The 20,308-nt window shown below is 37.1% G+C and overlaps 1 protein-coding gene across 3 annotated transcripts in view; it reads left to right on the plus strand.

The window, feature by feature from the left end:
- Nucleotides 1–17,338, plus strand: part of SLIT2 (slit guidance ligand 2) — a 258,823-nt gene extending 241,485 nt beyond the window's left edge. For all 3 annotated transcript variants that reach the window (XM_079306865.1, XM_079306863.1, XM_079306864.1), the window contains 4 exons: nucleotides 3,827–3,981; nucleotides 9,839–10,127; nucleotides 14,051–14,262; nucleotides 15,360–17,338. In XM_079306865.1, coding sequence (XP_079162991.1) covers nucleotides 3,827–3,981; nucleotides 9,839–10,127; nucleotides 14,051–14,262; nucleotides 15,360–15,601 — 898 coding nt within the window. In that variant the 3' untranslated portion in view covers nucleotides 15,602–17,338. The remainder of the gene's footprint in view (nucleotides 1–3,826; nucleotides 3,982–9,838; nucleotides 10,128–14,050; nucleotides 14,263–15,359) is intronic.
- The last annotated feature ends 2,970 nt before the right edge of the window (nucleotides 17,339–20,308 follow it).

Here is a 20,308-nt window from a genome sequence, read left to right on the forward strand (position 1 = left end):
TATTATTGAAATATAATGAATACTGATAATTCACGCTTGTCCATTATAGTTATCTAGAGAAAAACTGAAAAACAGTACTCACACATACAAAAAAAAACCCAACCAAACATAAACATGGAAGGAGTTAATAACCAAGTGACCAATTAACAAACAGTCCCAATTAGGTTAGCTTTACAAAATAATAAGCATCTTCCCTACATAGCTGATCATCTCTTTTGAATTATGTGACAAATGAAGAATGCAAGTGTAGTGAAGAAAGGGGTGGGAAATATAGTGACGTTACAGAGTGATACAGTGATTTAGTGTCATTATTTTTGTTTGTGTTATTGGAATTAACCACCATTTCTTTTCTAATAAACATGAAGGTGAGTTTCTGAGATACTTGAAAACTATCATGTAATAGTATGATAGTGTAGTGAATGTCTTCGGCTGTTGAGGAAAGGCTGAGGGCAAACCTTCTTTCTTTCTACAACTGTCTGAAAGAAGACTGTAGCCAGGTGAGGGTCAGACTCTTCTCACAAATAACAAACAATAGGACAAGAGGAAAAGGCTTCAAGTTGCACCTGGAGAGGCTTATATTGGATATTAGGAAAAATTTCATCATGTAAACAGCTGTCAAGCATTGGAATAGACTGCCCAGGCAGTGGTGTAGTCCATTCATGGAGGTATTTAAAAGAGTATAGACATAGCTTGGTGGTGGACTTGACAGTGCTGGTTTAGTTGTTGGACTTAGAGGTTTTTCCAGCCTAAATGAGTCTCTGATTTCATCATTCTATTTTGGAAGCCATATATGCATTTCCACATTTGTATTTAGCTATATATGTGTACCTGGTGATAGGTGTTTAATTTCTATTTCATGTTCTAGAAGGGAGCTTGTTGTAGCACAGAATCTTTTACAAGTTTTGCTAAAATCCCTTCGTTATTTTCCAGTTCTTACCATTTTACCCTCCCAATATCTCCTGCCCTTTTTAAGGTCTTTACTTTTTTTTTATCCATTCATTACATGCTGTAATCTAATGTACAGTCTTTCTGTACCATTGTTACCTATTAAAGCTGTCGACTGGAATGTTTCCAGGCCTTCCTTCAGTCCCTCCCTTTTGTTTTCCTCCTATGCTCCCAGTTCATGGCAACTGACTGCAGGAAGTGCCATCATCCCAAAGCACTAATCAGTCAATCTGAGAAATGAGGTGATGGCACTGCCAGGACCAATAAATAATATTCATTCATTGGAGATGATTATTTGGAGGAATTTGATTCGTTTGTATTTTGTTTTGTCTGGGAATCCATTTTTAAAGGTTAACTGGTTTTTGCACAAAGAAAAAAATATTTTCATTCTGTGAACTAGTTTTCATCATATATTTATTGGAAATGTGGGACTATTTCTTCCCATTCATTATTCTTCTACAGAGTACCAGAAGCCTTAAATCAGTTCTTCTTACAGCTTTTCATTACAATCTATGCATTCAGCTCTTATATCTCCAATGGGAAATGGGCTAGAAGTAATGTAAGTGCATTGGCAGGAAATATTGCAGATATGCCTTGAGTTTATTTCCCCTTCAATTTAAAACATCCTTACCTAGAAGGGCTTCCCTTTCTGCAGTAAGTTTTTACCAGGGAAACAGTTTAAACCAGAGGCTTTTAATAATCACTCTTATCAGAGACACATTCCCTTTACAAAATATGGTTTGTATATCCCTTGAATGACCCCTTGCTCTAAAATGCATTTTCTATGTTGCTCTTATTCTTTTAAATGCTATTGAGTGAAAGGTTTAGAAGTCATAAAATAAGTTTCCTTGAAACAAGAGCATTACATTAGGGTTTCTTGCTTCCTGAATTTGATTTTTTAGCACTTTTTTTTTACCTATATTCACTGAAATGTATTAAGTTTTTTAATCATAGCAACTTTTACATTGCTTGATCAGGGCAAACAAACCTCTTGATACCTTGAATAAATCTTTCTCTTTAGGAATTATAAACTCTGACCATTTCCTTTCCCCCATGGAAGCTGACAGTCCCCCTCCTGGGCAGTTCCCATAAAGTGTTTATTGTGCCAGTGTCTGCTCTGTCATGTGTTTGCACTCTCAAATAGAGCTGGGTTTATGTAAAGCATGCATGCTACCAATGCAGATCTTTGATCCACAGCAAGCAGAGGCTGTTCACAGAGTTGGTAATAAATGGCTAAGAAGCTATTTAATGTGTCACAGCTGTGAACAACCAAGTGTGCTGCTGATTTGTTCCAGGACAAAAGCAGTTAGGTTAATTAAAACATCACTAAGGATGTTTTAAGGTAATTTGTTTGATTTTTGCCTTGAGATTTAGGAACTTAATCCCTTTCAGCTATGCTGCTTTCTCAATGAGAAGAGCTAATTGACTGTGTGACTGTCCATTTCAGGCTATCACACAATTGGTTCATTTAAATAACTTTTTTTCAAAGGATTAAGCGCACTTATTTGATGGTGCCCTGAAACAAATAAAGGCTTTCATGGGAATACTTTTAATGTCTGATCTCTCTACTACAGCTCACACCTTCCTTGCATATATTCAGCTCTGTTTTGTCAGTGGAAAATGGACTACACATTATGCAAGTACAATGATATATTCAGCCCAGAATTGACTAATGATATTCTTCCTTCTCTGATGTACTTAAACTGTGTTCAAGTGCAGAGTAGTTCCTGCCCTTAAGCACTTGCTCTGTAGATATTGAGGCTGAAAAGCACTGGCAGCCATTTCTTGTGCCTAGTGGTACAGCAAGCTTGTCCTTATGCAGGGTAAGCACCATGCTTGAAACAAGCATTTTCACCTTGAAAACCTTCAGGCATTCTCCTACTAGTGAGTTCATATCTTGTTGCTAAACAGAAGGAAATTGTATGTGTAGACAAGAAAAAAAATAATATTCATATTCACTGTACTAGCCAGAAGATGAACACACTTAAATAAACATGCCCAATAAAGATAACAAATAACTTTATTGCAAGTGTCAGTGAAGCTGTCTGGCAGCTCCATGATATGGTTTTGTCTGGCAGGACTAAAGTTAGATGCAGTTCCATATTCTATGAAAGACTAGATTTATGTATCACTGGAGTTGACTCAGGCCTCATACTTGCAAGATATGCCAACCCAATACTCTGAAAAATGTGGGATACACACAGAGTTGCATGCAAATACGATCTTGAAGTAACATTAGAATCGCATGATGGTTTAGGTTTGAAGGGACCTTAAACAATCAACTAGTTCCATCTTCTTTGTTATGGGCAGGGACAACTTTCACTACATTAAGTTGCACAAAGCCCCATCCAACCTGATCCTGAGCTTTTCCAATAACAGTCCACAAATTCTCGGGCAACCTGTCCCAGTGTTTCTTATTAGCCCACCTTCATATTAAAGAACTTTTTCTTTATGCCACTTATTTTACTTAATAGTTTCTATCTGATCTATATCTAACCTCTCTCAGTTTAAAGCAGTTTAAAGTTGTGTCCTGTAAGTACAGGTCCTATTAAAAAGTCCTTCTTATAAGCCCTTTAGATATTATAAAGCTGCTATAAGGTCTCCCCAGAGCATTCTCTTCTCCAGGCTGAACAACTCCAACTCTCTCTCTTGTTTTCATAGAAAAAGTATTCCAGCCCTTTAGTGCAGAAGATGGGATGTGGTATTGTATTGGCTTTTTAGCATATGTGCATGTCTTTGGTTAAAATGTAACTTTCAGGAGAATTCACTCCTAGAGAAGTTCTATTCCATCCTGAAACTCTATTGACTCTTATAGGGGAAAAAGGTAAAAAAATATTCTAACCTGAACATCAAATGTTTATTATTAATGTTTATTTTGCAGTGTGGAAACAATTAATGATGGCAATTTCCACATTGTGGAGCTGCTAGCAATGGATCAGATTCTATCTTTGTCTATTGATGGAGGAAGCCCCAAGATAATTACCAATTTGTCCAAGCAATCCACTCTGAATTTTGATTCTCCGCTGTATGTAGGAGGTAAGAGGGATCTTACTGATTCTTATTAGAGATATTATAGATAATGTATTCTGGTAACATGCTTTAAGAAACACATTCTTGTGTTTCTCGAAGAGACTCATTCATTGACATTCATCTTTCGTTAAGATGAAACTTTGGCAGTTAAAGTCAATAGCTCCAATTTTAAGAAATATTATGTCCTCAAACTACACTTGTTGCTTTTTTTTTATTATGTTTATTTTTATGACTGTAAAATTTTGTAATTTTCTGCTGTTATTTAGCCTTTTATTGTACTGAAGAAGTGTGCTTAACTTAATTGTTTAGCTGCATGAAGATTTAGTAATGCCTATTCAGAAAGTGTGGGATGGTAGCATTCTGTTTTGCTCATTTTAAATTCCTATTTCCCTGTAGTGATATCTGCAGGAAATTACAGCATTGTATAAAGCCATGAAGTGTAATTTATGTCTGGAGATCTTATTGCTTAGGGCTGATAGGAGTTAGGGCCTAGGTAAGAATGTGCCCAGACAGTTGCCTCACTGTATCTGTCAGGGCTTGGGTTTTGTTTATTTCGAAAAAAACAATTAAATGAAAAATTCTTTATTTTCTAACTTGAGCAGTTAAAGTATTTGAAAAGTTTTGATCATTTGATGCCATTTACTCTGTAGAACTATGAGTTCAAGCACATTGTTTTTACTGGAAGTTCCTGTTGGATTTCTGATGGGTCTGTGCAATCTAAGTCAGAAAATTCAGCCAACACTTAGTGCCTCCTCACTAGGTAACAAGTCTAAGTTCTTAGTGATCAGAGATTCAGCGTGGTTTTAAAATAATTTTTAAATGCTGCATATTTTCATGTTCTACTTAGTTTAACATTATACTCTTATAAGAGGCATGTAAGGAGTTTCCTTCTGATCTGTTCCTTCTGTTAAAAAAATACATACTTTTTTTTTCATTTTGCCTAATACTTTTATGTCTGAGAAAAACTTTTTAGACTTAAGCATCTTGCCTCCTTGCAAAAAACTATGCCATTTGTATGATGTACTGATGCCTTCAAATGAGGATTGCCCTCATAGAAGCACATTGCATTTTTTCTTGTGCATCACCTCTGCAGAATGTCCTGTGCCACACTTGGAAGAAGAGGTCCTAGACTCTCATAAGACACTGTGTGTTTGCTTACTTATATTGTCAACATCAATTTGTTTAATGACTGCTGAGGTCAATTGTGCTGCTTGAAAGCTGAGCTTAGTGCAGAGCAATAATCCTCCTGTCTGTTATAAGCACCTTTTGATGAAATCAGCCCAGATTGCCAACTGTAAACACTTATTCTGAGCACACTATTACCACTGCAGTGCTGATTTGTGACATATGGTTCTCTTCATTTCTTCTTCACCCTGCAGATCTGTGCCTCCATTAGCAGAATCCTACTAATCTGCATCATCTTCAAGTATCAGAAGAATAACTTTTGGAAATAAATTCTTTTCTCTTAGTGGTTTGATACCTAAGAGCAGCATGCATTCTAGTGCATCTTCTTTAGGGAGGTCCCGTGTTCATTCTACTATAACTCTAAACATTCAGGTCCAAACAGACAATTATTTCTGCTGTCATAGAAAATGTTGATGCAAAAATTATGAAAATCTATCATAGAACACATTGTAACAAAATGTAAAAAAAAAAAAAAAAACCACCAAAAAATCCAAGAAGTTGATGCCCAGCTCTTTATCTTTCCTCTTCTTTATCTAATTTATCTGTTTATGATTTTTAAAATTTTCATGATGGGTAATTTTTAGACTTCATATTAACCATCTTTTGGAGATTCAATAATTTTTTTCTTATCCAACTATATCTAGATTTTTTAGAGAATTTGATTACGCATTTTCATCAGTTAAGAACTTAAATTCTCACTAGGTTTTTATTCAGTATTTTTATCTTTGCCAAAGTCTTAGTTTGACACCTAAATCATCATGTAGCTTACACTTACTCTTACCACTTTCCTGCTAAAATGGCATTTCTGATAAGCATCACCTCAGTTGGCAGGCTGAAATTCAGACTTGACAGCAAGTCCTTGTACAGTGTGTGTTCTCATTCTCTCTCTCCCTCCTTTCCACTTCTTTTTTTTTAACGTTGCTCTGGGGTCACAATATTTAGCATGGTTTGAAAGGGGCAATTTAACATTATTTTTACCAAAAGTGAGCTAATCAATGTATACATTTTGGGTTTGTTTTTTTTTTTTGCCTTTTCCAAATGTATGGCTCTTTTGTTTGGTCCGAATACACGTGCTTGTTATTTTTCAGTCTTTCTGTAACAAATTTCAGTAAATCCTATTGAAAGTGCATGGCTTTATAAGAAATCTTAAGGGACAATCTGTTTCTTCTCAAAAATTCTTCAAAGGAGTCGCAGACATCACTGATACTTCACATTCTTCTCACAGAAATTAGAGCATATTTTACTAGTTGAGAGTGGCACCTTCTTTCATGGATGCCCCTATTTCTGAGACAGGTAGAGTATCAGCTGCTTCTCATTTGTGCCTGCTCTCTTCTGGCAGTTTCTAGAATTAGATACTTGTCTCGACAGTTTTACTGTGTGACTGTTATTTAAGAGACATTCCTACCATTTGCCTCCTTGAACAGTAATTTACCTGTACTCGGGTTCAGTGTCCAAAAGCTTAAAAGGGGGTGGGCATTATTCCTTGCTAAAAGTAGATCTGAAATATTTGTCTCTATTGTTTCTATGTCAGTTCTTTCCAAATTGGTAAAGAATCTTATATAAAAATTATCTAAGATATTTTGCTAAAGGACATCAGCAGTTTTTACACACACTTTGGCCTTCCAACATCTGGTGTCTTGCTAGAAGAAGCAAAAGTGTATAGGCTGAAAGTTTGTGCACATTTGCTTTGTGTTTCCAAATGGCTCCCTTATTAGAGAACATAGAAAAAAAAATTTTGAATTGTGTGTGATATACCAGCTATTGCCTGGTATCATACATGCATGCTTATATGGTTCCCAGAAATCACATCTAGGTTTCCTGGCACTTTCAATTGTAATATCTGGTTTAGCATTGCATTGTGTGCTTAGTTTTGGACACCTTTTTTTTTTTTACAAAGAGCAAGTTCAGTGCATCTATACTGCTGAGATACTTCAAGCATTTCCTATGAACATTAGCTGAGTGTGGCTTTCAAGGGAGAAAATGGGTTTAAGGGGCCTTGATGACTCTGCCCTGCCCCTGGTTTGGGAATATGGCAAGTAGATGTGAGGAAATGGAAACTCATGATTGTTGTAGTCTGAGTCCTTAAATATAATAGTTCAAAGACTATTTTACAGTTTGACCCTGGCTGACACCAAAGCCACTCTATCACTCCTCCACCTCAACTGGAAAAGGGAGAGAAAATACAATGAAAGTTCATAGGTTGAGACATGGACAGTAAAGATCCCTCACCGATTACTGATGTGTCAAAACAGACTCAACCTGAAGAAATTAATTGAATGTATTACCAGTCCAAATCACAGTAGGATAAGGAGAGGTAAAACATTTCATAAAGACACCCTCCCCCCACCCTTCCCTTCTTCTCAGACTTAACTTTTTTTCTCCCAATTCTCTATTTCTTTCCTGCAAGCAATGCAGGTAGATGAGGAATATGGGTTATGTCAGTTTATCAAGTTGTTTCTGCCATTGCTTCCTCCTCAGGGAAAGGAGACCTTCCCCTCTTCCAGAGTGGGGTTCTTGCCATGGGAGACAGTTCTCCACAAACTGCTCCCTTTTCTCCCATGGTGTGCAGTTCTTCAGGAGCAGGCTGCTCCAGCATGGGCCCCCATAGGGTCACAGTCCAAGAGAACCTGCTCCAGTGGGGGCTCCTCTCTGCACAGGTCCTGCCAGGAGCCTGCTCCAGCACAGGCTGCCCATGGGGTCACAGGCTTCTCTCAAGCATCCACCTGCTCTGGCATGGGCCTCCTCCATGGGCTGCAGCTGCATCTCTGCTCCCTGTGAACATCCACGGGCTGCAGCTGCATCTCTGCTCCCCTGTGAATATCCATGGGCTGCAGGTGGATCTCTGCTCCCCTGTGAATATCCATGGGTGCAGGTGGATCTCTGCTCCCTGTGAACATCCATGGGTGCAGGTGGATCTCTGCTCCCTGTGAACATCCATGGGCTGCAGCAGCATCTCTACTCCCCTGTGAACATCCACAGCTGCCTCACAGGCTCTGCATGGGAATCTCAGCTCCAGTGCCTGGAGTATCTCCTCCCCTCCTGCTTCACTGACCTCAGTGTCTGCAGAGTTGCTCCTCATTTATTCTCACTCCTCTCTGGTCACATCTGCACAATTACCCTTTGAGGTTTTTTTCCTTCATAGCTGTGTTATCTCCTAGCTGTTGCTACCATCCCTGCCTGGCTTGGCCTAGGCAGACTTGCCAGGTCCATCCTGGAGCCAGCTGGCACTGGCTCTCTGGGGCATGGTGGACACTTCTGGCAGCTTCTCAGAGAAGCCACCCCTGTGGCCCCTCCACTACCCAAAGCCTGGCTACACAAACCCAATACACTTCCTTAACTGATAAGATCAAAGAAGATTAGGTTCTTCAACAGTATGGATACAATATTGTTCCTTTCTACAATCACTGAAGCCTATCACAAATGAAATTGCAATAACCTCTAAATGAAAGGCAGATCTACTTCATTAGGTTGCACAGTGTTTCTGCATGACTCTTAACTGTTCAGAGTAATATAGAAAACTATTAGAAGTATCAGTTTACATGGTAAAGGAGCAACTATGCAGAACATTGCTGTTTTCTTGTCATTATCTAAGTACCAGAATGAAAGTTGTTGGTTTTGTCTAGGAATAAACCTATGCAACTAATAAAAATATTTATTTTCAGGTAAACAAATCCTTTGCAATGCTCAGTGCACTTTGATTTCCTTTACTTGAGAGTCTCAGGACTCATTTGGTATTTATGTATTCATTATTAGAAGGCAGTATTTTAAGAACTATCTACTATAGGCTAATATGTTGGCAATAAGTTAAAAGAAAACAAGCAGAGGGTAGGAGTAGAAGAAACTTCATGTTTAGAATAAAAAGTTTGATAGTAATGTTCCTTTTGAATCATTCTTGAATGATTAACAAGATAAGTATATCACATATACCTACTGCTCTAATTACACCTGTAACAACTATAGACTGTAACAGAGCAATTACTTTGACAATGGTCAACACTGGGGACATTTGCATTATCTAAAAGTGTATACACATAAGTAGCTTGATGTTGAAGTAGCTTGATGTTTTAGACTGTATTGGTAAACTATGAATAGATTTTAGCTTTATTTTATTAATCTGTGTTTGAGACATGCTAATAAAGAAAAAAAGTATTTTTGGTTTTGGAATTTCAGCCTATTATACTGTCCTTTCCAATAAATTTTCCGTAGCAATACTTCACATTTGAAATGCTAGCTCCATTTTGATGAGCTGGTCCTACTAAATTCTTCTGAATTTGAGTATCTCAGCTTACAAAAAAATAAGACATATAAGCTGCTAAATTTCAACAACATTTTTTTTTCTGGGATTCAGAAACTGTGTGCTATCCTAGCCTTAAATGCACTAAGTCAAAACAAGGCAAAGCTCACCTTTTCACAGCTCTGAGCTTCCTTTCTGATGAAGTCTTATATTCATATTTTAAGTGTGACTTAGAGACTTACAGGTTTGGAACTGGTTTACACACATGCTTGACAACCAGGACAATTTCCAAAAACTAGACTATTGTTCATGGTTCTAGTCTGAATAGCTAAGAATAATTAATTAAGGGGAAGCATTCCTTTAAAAGTGTTTTAAAAATAGATGAATTGGTATAGAAAATGGTGGTATTTTTGCACTGATTATTTGCTATTATCAATTTCCTAGGCATGCCTGTGAAAAATAACATAGCAGCTTTACGGCAGTCGCCAGGGCAGAACGGCACTAGCTTCCATGGCTGCATCCGTAATCTCTATATCAACAGTGAACTCCAGGACTTCAGAAATGTGCCACTGCAAGTGGGAATTCTGCCAGGTTGTGAGCCTTGCCACAAGAAAGTTTGTGTGCATGGCACATGCCATGCTACCAGCCAGTCAGGCTTCTCCTGTGAGTGCGAAGGAGGATGGACCGGACCGCTCTGTGATCAGCAAACCAACGACCCCTGTCTTGGAAATAAGTATGTCCTTGCTCAAGAAAATGCAGTAGTGTAATGTGCACATGAGTCTCTGTTATGTGTATTTCTTTCCTAAAATTCACACTTGCAAAAAGCAACATAACCTGGGCATGTAAAAGTGAAAACAGCATCCAGGTTAGAGTACATATTCTTTCCATAAACCTACTGAGGGAAAGTCCCCTTTTTGGGGGAGCAGATTCACAGATCTCACTGAAGTGCTGCCTAAAGCCTGGGAGGTGCTCTTACATCCTTCTCCAAGGGCTTCTTTTGTAATGAGATGCAGCTGTGGGTTTGACCCATGGCACAAAAAAAATTTCAAACACATTGAAAATGGAAGAAAACCCTATTTGCTAATTTTCAGTTGTAAAGAATGAAGTAATAAAACCATTACTATTAATAATAATACTATTATTAATAATAATAATGATATTCTCTACTGTGTCTTTGAAAAAATTTACAATGGACATACCTAATATTTAATATTTTCAGAGTACCCCAGGTTTTAGCAGGAAAATAGATTTCAATCTGTTTGGCAAACTTCTGTTTAAGTGTTTTAATTCTATTTACTGATTTGAACAGAAAATTTCAGTTTATATATTTATATTTGTATATAGAGACGTTCTTGTATATAAATGTGTGAAGATAGAAAAATATATGTATAACTGTATATATAATAGTATTGATATCTATGCATATTCATCTTTCAAATTTACTGTAGAGACAAATTCAATTTTCATTCATGGACTCCTAGTACAAGAAGATCAGAAACTTCACAAGTTTAAAGTTATTCTGTATTTAGCGATCTTGAGCAACAAACTGTCATTCTGTTTGTCCTTTCCACTGTCCTTATTACAACTTGGCAAACTTTTTTTTTCCTTTTTTTTTGGTAAAGCAAGGCTGCTTGGATCTTTTGGCTGCTGCTTTTTCAGTGCAGCATTTGCCTATGTAATTTTTAAATTTTAAGGACCAGTGGCCTAAGTTTGCTAAGAGATTCTAATAAGATAATTTTCAACTCCTATATAAAATGATATCTAAATCATCTTTTCACATAATGTGTGGAGAGTCTGACCCTCTAAAGTTTTATACAATCGTTAGCATGCTTTGCAATACAGTTTTCTTTATATTGGTTATAGACACTTTCAGTACCTTTAAGTTTTGAACTCTTCCCAGAGCTAGAGCAGTCAGCTTTTGAAGGATATCATTATTATAGAATTTCTTTTTTTTTTTTTTTTTGTCTTTTTCTTAGGCTGTGCTCTTTCACAGTAATTTTAAAGAAAGGTAGTCACAGCAAGTTAAAAAATGCAAATGTGACTTTATACTTCAATACTTCAGGATTAAAAAATAACATCAAACTGTACCCACAAATTCTACTATCAGAAAAGCCAGAGAATTTCTTTAAACTGTCCTTGAAATATTAGATTCTTCATTGGTTCTTATAACTGTGCACATTAGCACCCAAACTGAGTGCTTTTTTCCAGCAAATTATGGATTTATCAGTATCAGATGTAGGCAGTATCAAAGACAGAAGTAAGTGAGCACAGTGTTAATATTTTGTTTGCTCTTTAAAGTATTAGGTTTGTTTCAGCTGTATACAGTGAGCTTTAAAGAGAGAAAGCCAAACCAATTTTTTTTATTTGGAGTGGAGGAGGGCTTTGTTGTTCTTTACTTCTTGGGGATTTTAATTTTGTATTTCTTGATTAGTCTCTAAACTCTCTATTGAAAAGATGCATTTTATCCATCTAGTACAGTTTGACATTCTCCTTTATCTAAGCAACAAAATTGTCACTGTGATCTCTCTTTCAAAAATCTAAGTGATCTTTTAGAGATCCCTGCACATCATGAAAAGGCTTAAGACACATTTACTTGACCTACACCTAGGTGTTTGAATTCAAAATATAGTGACCAAAGTTTGTTCTCTAGTCAGTAAAGGAATAAGCACATTTCAAAAGAATAAATAAGACCTCAAGTTGTCTAATCATCCTCTAGATAAGCTCATTTCTCCCCATGACTGACTGTGTCTGGAGCTTATGGCAATTATACATCCAACTTGAGTGCCTGACACAGGTACCTAAAATTAGATGGGATGAAACTGTGCCTGAGAGTTTGCACTTAGCTTGATGTTCCTTTCAGTATAGTCTGCAGATGAAATTTAGAGCTTCAAAGAGCAAGTGGAAACAAAAGTATGAGAGTTGGCATTAGCTAAAATTTAATCATCATCTAATTCAAAGCAAAACTTTACCAAAGATCTTGACGCAGATTGCTTTGATATCTAAACCCTGTATAGAGTATGACAGGATGTCAGTACCACCTGGGTAACTTTGTAGATCAGATGTCCTAAAAGTGGATGCTTTATAAATGGTGAAAAGATCAAATGCTGAACATAATGAAAACTAAACAAAAGCTATCTGCCCTATGATACTGTCAAAACCTTCAATTTTGAGTTGCTTAATAACTGTCTTGGAATATCAGACTTCAACCACAGGAACAATTTTTAATTTTTGTAGAGAAAGTTGTTGCTTCAAAATACAGACTAATAGAGAAGTCGGAGGTCCTTAACCTATTAGTTTTGTATTTGCAGGTTTTAATCCCAAACTGGTTGTGTTATCTTAAAAATTTCAAAATAGGTGTTGCTCTTAATAGAATTCTTCTTTTAAGACAACATGAAATTTTAGATGACTTTTGCTGTCCTCAAATTGAAACAAATTATTTTATTTTAGGTAAAATGGTATTTTTATGTTTTTTTAATCTCATTTTTTTTCATTTATTTATGTGGCTGTCATACTAGGGAGGTTGTGAGTTCAACAGTCGTGTACTATAAAGAGGAAAAACATGGGAGAGCAGAAACGTCAGGAAGGGTGATTTGTATGTCAGGATTGCATTCCTCCCCACAGAAGAGTTTTCACTGTGATCTCCCTAGGAAACTGTATGTAGATAGAAAATTTTTCTATGGAAAAAACAGTTAAAGAGAGTAATATTATTTTTTGAAGGAAGTTATTGATCCTGTGCTGCAAAATGGGGAAAGGGAAGTAATTTTTTTCCAAGTCATTGGTAATGGTTTCAGAAGATGAAATCACCTAATGTTTAGCTTACAGCTAGGAACAGATAATTAAACATCCTCCTTTTGGGAAACACCACCTCTCTCTGAAAGAGAAATAAGACCAGCTGTGTGTTTCCATACTACTGTACATCAGAACTTAGTGATGCAGATTAACTCACTATCTTTTTTGTCTTAACAACAAGATTTGAGCCTGCCACAAATGTTTATCAAAGCTCAACTGGGAAATCATCTGCTTTAATCTCTTTGGGTGAGACTAGTGTGAGGTTTGGTATGAATTTTTGGGTGAGTGCTGTTGCCTTGCAGACCTGCCTCAGACATTACAAGACCCTGCTACTTGCAGTTGGCAACACAGACTAATGTATTTGAAGGGAAAGCACATGTTCAGCTTGAAACTGCCATTGCTTGAGTCAGAGTAGTTGCTCTTAGGAAGTGCGTGACGTGTCTTTGTGCTGGGAGCCCCATATTTCATGAGTGACAGTATGGAGTTTCTTTTAAATGGTACACAAACCAGAATTTCAGGTGAGTTTCTTTTTTCTTCGGCTTGATTTTGCTGTGTTCTTCTCAAAAGCATGCTGAAAATTTATGTAGACAGGAAATGTTGTTTGTAGTAACTGTGGCCTGTAAAATTTTTCCATAACACATCTACAGTGGCTATTTTCTGGTGAGAGGGAGTTCTGTACTGCAGCTTGTTTTGTGTAAACCTGCATACCAATTATAAATCACTTCACTGCATCTCACTGAAAAAGTCCATTAGAAACAAAAGCAATTTCTTCTGAGTACAGTTCCAAAGTATTTGTAGTTAATGTTGCTTAGCCTGAACTTTGATGAATAATTTATTTTTATTCTCTTGGGCTTGTTTCCCCTGTAGATGTGTGCATGGTACCTGCTTGCCGATCAATGCGTTTTCATACAGTTGTAAATGCCTGCAGGGACATGGGGGAGTCCTCTGTGATGAAGAGGAAATGCTGCTTAACCCCTGCCAGTCCATCAGGTGTAAACATGGCAAATGCAGGCTTTCAGGACTTGGGAAACCATATTGCGAATGCGGCAGCGGATACACGGGCGACAGTTGTGATAAAGGTAAAAAATAATCATTAGTGTTGTTGTGGTCCTAGAAAATAGGCTTTGTTAGTAGAACATGAACAGCCAAGCACATGAGCAGCCAAAAACATGACCAGTTGTTTTTTTTTTCCACAACACACGCATCTGTTGCTTTTTTTTCTACCATAAGAATTTATCTTGATGAGAGAAAAGTCAAGCCTTTCCCATGAATTTGTTTACATTTTGAGGATTTTTTCATCGAATGTTTTGCTGTGAAAACATTTCTACCTTTTTTTTTTTTTGCCTTTATTCAGAAACACATTTTTACTATATTTAACTATTACCTTTTACCTGCTGTATCTTTCTGTATTTATTTTTTCTCTACCTCCTGCAACTGAGAAGCCAAATCCAATGATTCTGCTCCTAGTTTTATCACAAACTCTACTTTTGACCTCTCAGCTTCAACTGATTTATCACAGCGAATTATGCAGGTGAGATGGATGAAAACAGGATGACTTTTCCCCCTACCTTTTTCTTTCTCCTTTGTCTATCAAAGCTTTCCCTCTCCCTCTTTTTCCCTTACCCCAGATGGCATTTATTTTGTATTGTACATAGATGTGAATAGAAGAATATGGTTGTAGAACATTTAACAGATGTCTCATTTTTAGCTGCCTTTATACCTCAGTAATTTATGAAGTTAGCGGAATGTAACTTATATTAAATAAGAGTTTGAATAATATTAAACTCCAGGTCTAATAAATTAAATTGCATGCTCTCTGAAACATTTCCTATGGTAAACAGAACCAGCTGCAAGCAGTGTAGCAGCAGAAGATGTGTATTTTTATAAAAGAGGAAAAGATTTAAGCTTCCAATTTTCTTGTCATTGTAATAGCTTCGTATTTATGTTTTACATATACAGAATATAAACCTTACTGAGAATAGGAGGTATAGGGAACGAAACCCAGCATTAATCAAATCATGTTTGGTAGAACCACTAGTTTCCAATATACAATCTCAGTCAAACCTCAAAATGCAAATTCCAACTTCGAATAGTAACACAGCATCTTCCCGTGTCGCACAACCCTTGACGTGCGTCTCAAAACCGTCTCTCTCATCTCAAACGCTGTTTCCTGCAGAAATCTCTTGTCGAGGGGAACGAGTCCGAGATTACTACCAAAAGCAGCAAGGGTACGCTGCGTGCCAGACGACCAAGAAGGTATCGAGACTAGACTGTAGCGGCGGGTGCTCGTCCGGGCAGTGCTGCGGGCCGCTGCGCAGCAAGAGGCGGAAATACGCCTTCGAGTGCACCGACGGCTCCTCCTTCGTGGATGAGGTGGAGAAAGTGGTGAAGTGTGGCTGTACAAATTGTCCCTCCTAAGTGTCCCTGTCACACTTGTCTTTTGAAAATGTTGTATACTTATTGACCGTGTCGGACTAATTAATGCTTCATAGTGGAAATATTTGAAATATATTGTAAAATACAGAACAGACTTATTTTTATTATGAGAATAAAGACTTTTTCTTCATTGAAAAAAAAAAAAAAAAAAAAGATTCAAGTGCTTGAACTGAGACTTCTCATACCCAAGAGGAGCTTTGAAGAAAAAAAAAAAAAAAAGACCTGGTAACATTGCAGCAGAGATGGGAAACTTTAACTGCTTTTAACATGGATTCTTCTTTATAACATGCTGAAGATATACTGACACTATACACATGTGACTTTCAACTTAACAGCTCAGAGATGAAATACTGACTAGAACACGAGGCTTGTTTTTTCACTTTCGTATCAGTCTACTTTATTGACTTGGCAGACCATACCAATCACTTACCTATGGATGAGGAAGCTTTATGAGCAAAAAAGAATCAGATTATACAGAAATAACAATTGTTTGAAACACATTTTGTCTTTTGGAATTATTAAGCATCTTCAGAAGATGGGGTCTCATTTAATGAATGGGAAATGGGAGATACAAGAATATACTATAATCCTGAAATCTCCTGATGATGTGTACTTTTATGTCAGCATGTTAGCAAAAGAAGCATAAACAAGTGTTTATCTTCCCTTTTACAGTATTAATTTTTTGTAATATAAATGTTCTGGGGATGATAAAATAGATTATTGATGGATAAAATAGTAATAATATGGATTTCTGTTTCTATGAGTTCTAAACAACTCTATACAGTATTGGGTTTCATTGAGAAATATTTATTGTATCAAAGTACATTGTACTTAACCCTTTTAGGCCATCCCTTTTACTGTTTTTCAATGCTTTAATATATATTAATTTATATTTGTCCCAGTATTTTTGTAATTTTTTTTAAAAGACTTAAAAATCAGGATTTTTTTGCAATAGAACTAACGTAGCATGTCGTCTTGGGGTAAATGTTTTCAGTCTGTTTTTTCCTTTCCATTCCCTTTTACTTTTCCTTAGAATTTGACCACTTGGTGTCACTGAATAGAAAGTGGTGACAATTTGCAGTTTCACGTATAGCAGATATTCAGGACACCTTCCAAGAACCTGTAATATATTACAGAAAATGTCTTTACACTAGATGGCATTTGTAGAGAAGTTAATTTTCCCTATATACAGTACTTACAGAAAATAAGATGGCGTGTAGAAAATGGCATTAGAAGATAGATCTTTATAAATTAATATTCCCATGGAGCTCTTTACCTTTTTTATAAAAAAGAAAAAAGGCTGTGCTTTCAAAAACTGTGATTTTCCCCAAATAATAAAACTACTTTACTGCCCTAATGTTCCCCATGTTAACATGTTGCTGCTAAATTATAATGTAGAACTGGTAATCTATAGTGGGTTGTGTTCTTCTTTCAGTAAAACCCAGGGTACCCTGTAAAAATGCAGATGTTTTTTCAATTTTATTTTATTATTTTTTTTACAAAGAAGTTAGATGTACATGTGTAATGCAGTGTGCTTTGTCATATTTGGACTGATATCAGTAATGCTACTGATGTTTGTAAATTAAACAGATATTTACTTCATTAACAGCTTTTATTTGTATTCTTCTGAGACGTTTAAATTGTCTAGCAGCCTTTAATTAAACATCTGTTACAAAGAATATTTGGTTAAAAACAGAATAAAACCCAACCCTAAATCTAGTGTATTCCTTGCTGAAAATCTGAAGAAGGAATTTCCTTGGGGCTATTACACCTAGAGGCAGTGACATCTGAAAATGTCTGTGCATTATGAACTCAGATGAACTTACACCAAAACTAAGAAAAAGACCTATAAATAAAGTATGCTACAGGAAAAGGCAAATTGAGTCTATCCTAATATTTTAGTGGTTATAAAATTGGCAATTTGACTGTTGTTCTAGCACATAATTTGATTCTTTGGAGAGATTCAGTTTCACTAATTTTTGACTAAATTTAAGCAATTGGATGGGATGATACTTAACCAGGTTTATCTTCTGTAATATATTTTTTACAAATATTTCTGTGTTTCTTTTACTTAGTCTGCTTTAGAATTTGTCTAGATATTCAATGAAATAGCCTTTGGTATGAAGACTTCTTTCCAGTTTTTGTGACTGCTGAAAAATCTGCTGTAAATAGGGGTAGCTTTGAGGAGAAAGAAGACATTTTTGCCTAACAGTCCTTAAACAGTATTCTTGGATATGGAAAGATCTCTTGGAGCTCAAAGTCCCTATATCTGGAGCTGGATTGCTTTCTGTCCTCATATTGACAGAGAAAGATGAACTTTGCAATGGTATTCAAGCAATACTGGCAGCTAGGAAGGAAGGAAGGAAGGAAGGAAGGAAGGAAGGAAGGAAGGAAGGAAGGAAGGAGGAAGGAAGGAAGGAAGGAAGGAAGGAAGGAAGGAAGGAAGGAAGGAAGGAAGGAAGGAAGGAAGGAAGGAAGGAAGGAAGGAAGGAAGGAAGGAAGGAAGGAAGGAAGGAAGGAAGGAAGGAAGGAAGGAAGGAAGGAAGGAAGGAAGGGAGGGAGGGAGGGAGGGAGGGAGGGAGGGAGGGAGGGAGGGAGGAGGGAGGGAGGGAGGGAGGGAGGGAGGGAGGGAGGGACACCCCAAAACCAAGCCCAGCTGTGTTACCTGCCCCTCTGAAGAAAGACAAGGCACCTACATCAGGTGGTGATTCAGCTGTCCTTAATACCCTTTATCACCATCTCAAGCATCCCAAAGTGCCACTGTACATGACAAGAGAGAATTTCCTTAATGGGGTGGGTCACCCTAACACCCTTCTAATCCAAAATCAAGTTTCTTGTAATACTGCTATAATAGGCAGCCTTTGTATTCCCCAAAAGGGAAATGGGGATCTGAGGGGACTTATCACTACCACAGTGGAGAATTTAGTTCACTGCAGAACACTCCAGACACAGGTTTTCATTCAAAAACATAAGTCATGCAGCTTTTAGCACAGAGCTTAGGGATTAGGTTTTCCTCCTTGTGTCTGCTACCTCCTCTAGGATTCACTCTCATACAGTCTGCTTTTAATGTATTGAATAAAATCCATAAAATGCATTGGATCTGAAGGATATGACTCAGTATAGTGGCCAAGTTCTCACTTCAGTTTAGCACTGCATACAATTAGAATTCTTCTTTCATTAGAAACTAAGAAAAATAAAACTTGGGGATTCCATCACTTATTGCCAGTGTTCTTAAAAGCTGTAAAAAAGAGAAAACACATGAACACTGCTTAGTTTGTACTTATTCATGCACAGCTCTGACTGTCATCTCACAGATGACAAAATTGTGAAAGAGCATGAAAAAAGACCATTCTTGAATAAAGCTCTTTTGTTAACACTGAAAGTCAATACAGAACAGCAGCTATCACACATGGAACCAGATTCTGCAGTCTGTGTTAACTTTTCTGGAGCAAATTGATATTTGAGGGATAAAAACACTGTTCTAAGCAAACCAGTGGTAGGCTATGAACAAGCTTTGAGATGTACAGTTCATTTTATAAGATCCATTGTAGTAACAATTTTGTCTTCAGGATATTTTTATTGCCATAGGGGTACACCACGAGCCTTAATATTACAAGAATTTTCCTAATATGAGGATGCTCTTTGTAGCTGCCACAATATAATATTCATATGATGTTATGAAGGCATTTGCTTGGAAAGAGGAGCATGCAGAGGTTTTGGGAATTACAAATCCAGCAGACCTGATAATTCACAGTGTACTTGCAGGGAGGAGAGCAAGGCACTAGAGTAAGTGGATTGTCTCACCATGTTAGTTTTGATGAGAGGATGACTAAGATGTGGTGAATAAGGTGATGACTAAGAGGTGAGAGAGAGAGTAGTATGTTATGGAAATGAGCTGGCTGTTAAGAAGAAAATGCCCAGAAGTTTTGGAAAACTATCAGGTCTTGGGGGCTGTTTGTATTGAAGCTCTATTTTGGGAGCTTTATCTGTTGCTGCTTGAAAGTTACATGTTTTTAAAAACCTCTTTACAGTTCTGACAAACACAGACTTGACATTTCTGTCTTGAGTTAACCCTATTATTTGACTAAAAGTGGATCTTTTCAAAGCAATTCAAAATCCCATCCTTTGGTTCATTTCTTCTCTTTTCAAAGCAAGTGTTATTCCTGCAGTAGCTCATTAGGCATGCAAGTGTCTGTGCTTCAGCTATCCCACCTTGCAGTGGAGAGTCTGGCACATCATTTCGGTTCCCATGAAATGCAGTTCACCAGCTGAGCCATTCAGGATTCTTGATTTTTAGAAGTATCTATAGACAGAGCTGGTACCTTCAATCTATTTAAGATTCCTGGAATCAGAGAATCATTGGTAGTTGTGACTATGTAGAGACTGCCAGGAGTACAGTAAAACTGAAGTGTTTGCCTGCATGCCTGGAGAGCCTGCTCTTTCACTGTGTTCTCCATGTATTGTGTTCCTGGGAGAGTGGGAAGTCATGCTCATCCCTTCTAAAATATTTTAGAGTAGAAGGATTTAGTGTCCTTCTGTAAATAAATTGTCTGGGCTGGAAATCATAGGCCTCTTTGGCCCTCAGCCAGGTTAAACTGTGTATGTATACCTTAACATCAACCATCATCTTGGACACCAGCAGATCCTGATGTTAAAAAAAGTGAATAAATCTTGCTCTCAGTTTAATAA

This window comes from Erithacus rubecula, assembly GCF_903797595.1.
Source record: "Erithacus rubecula genome assembly, chromosome: 5".
Taxonomy (NCBI): domain Eukaryota; kingdom Metazoa; phylum Chordata; class Aves; order Passeriformes; family Muscicapidae; genus Erithacus; species Erithacus rubecula.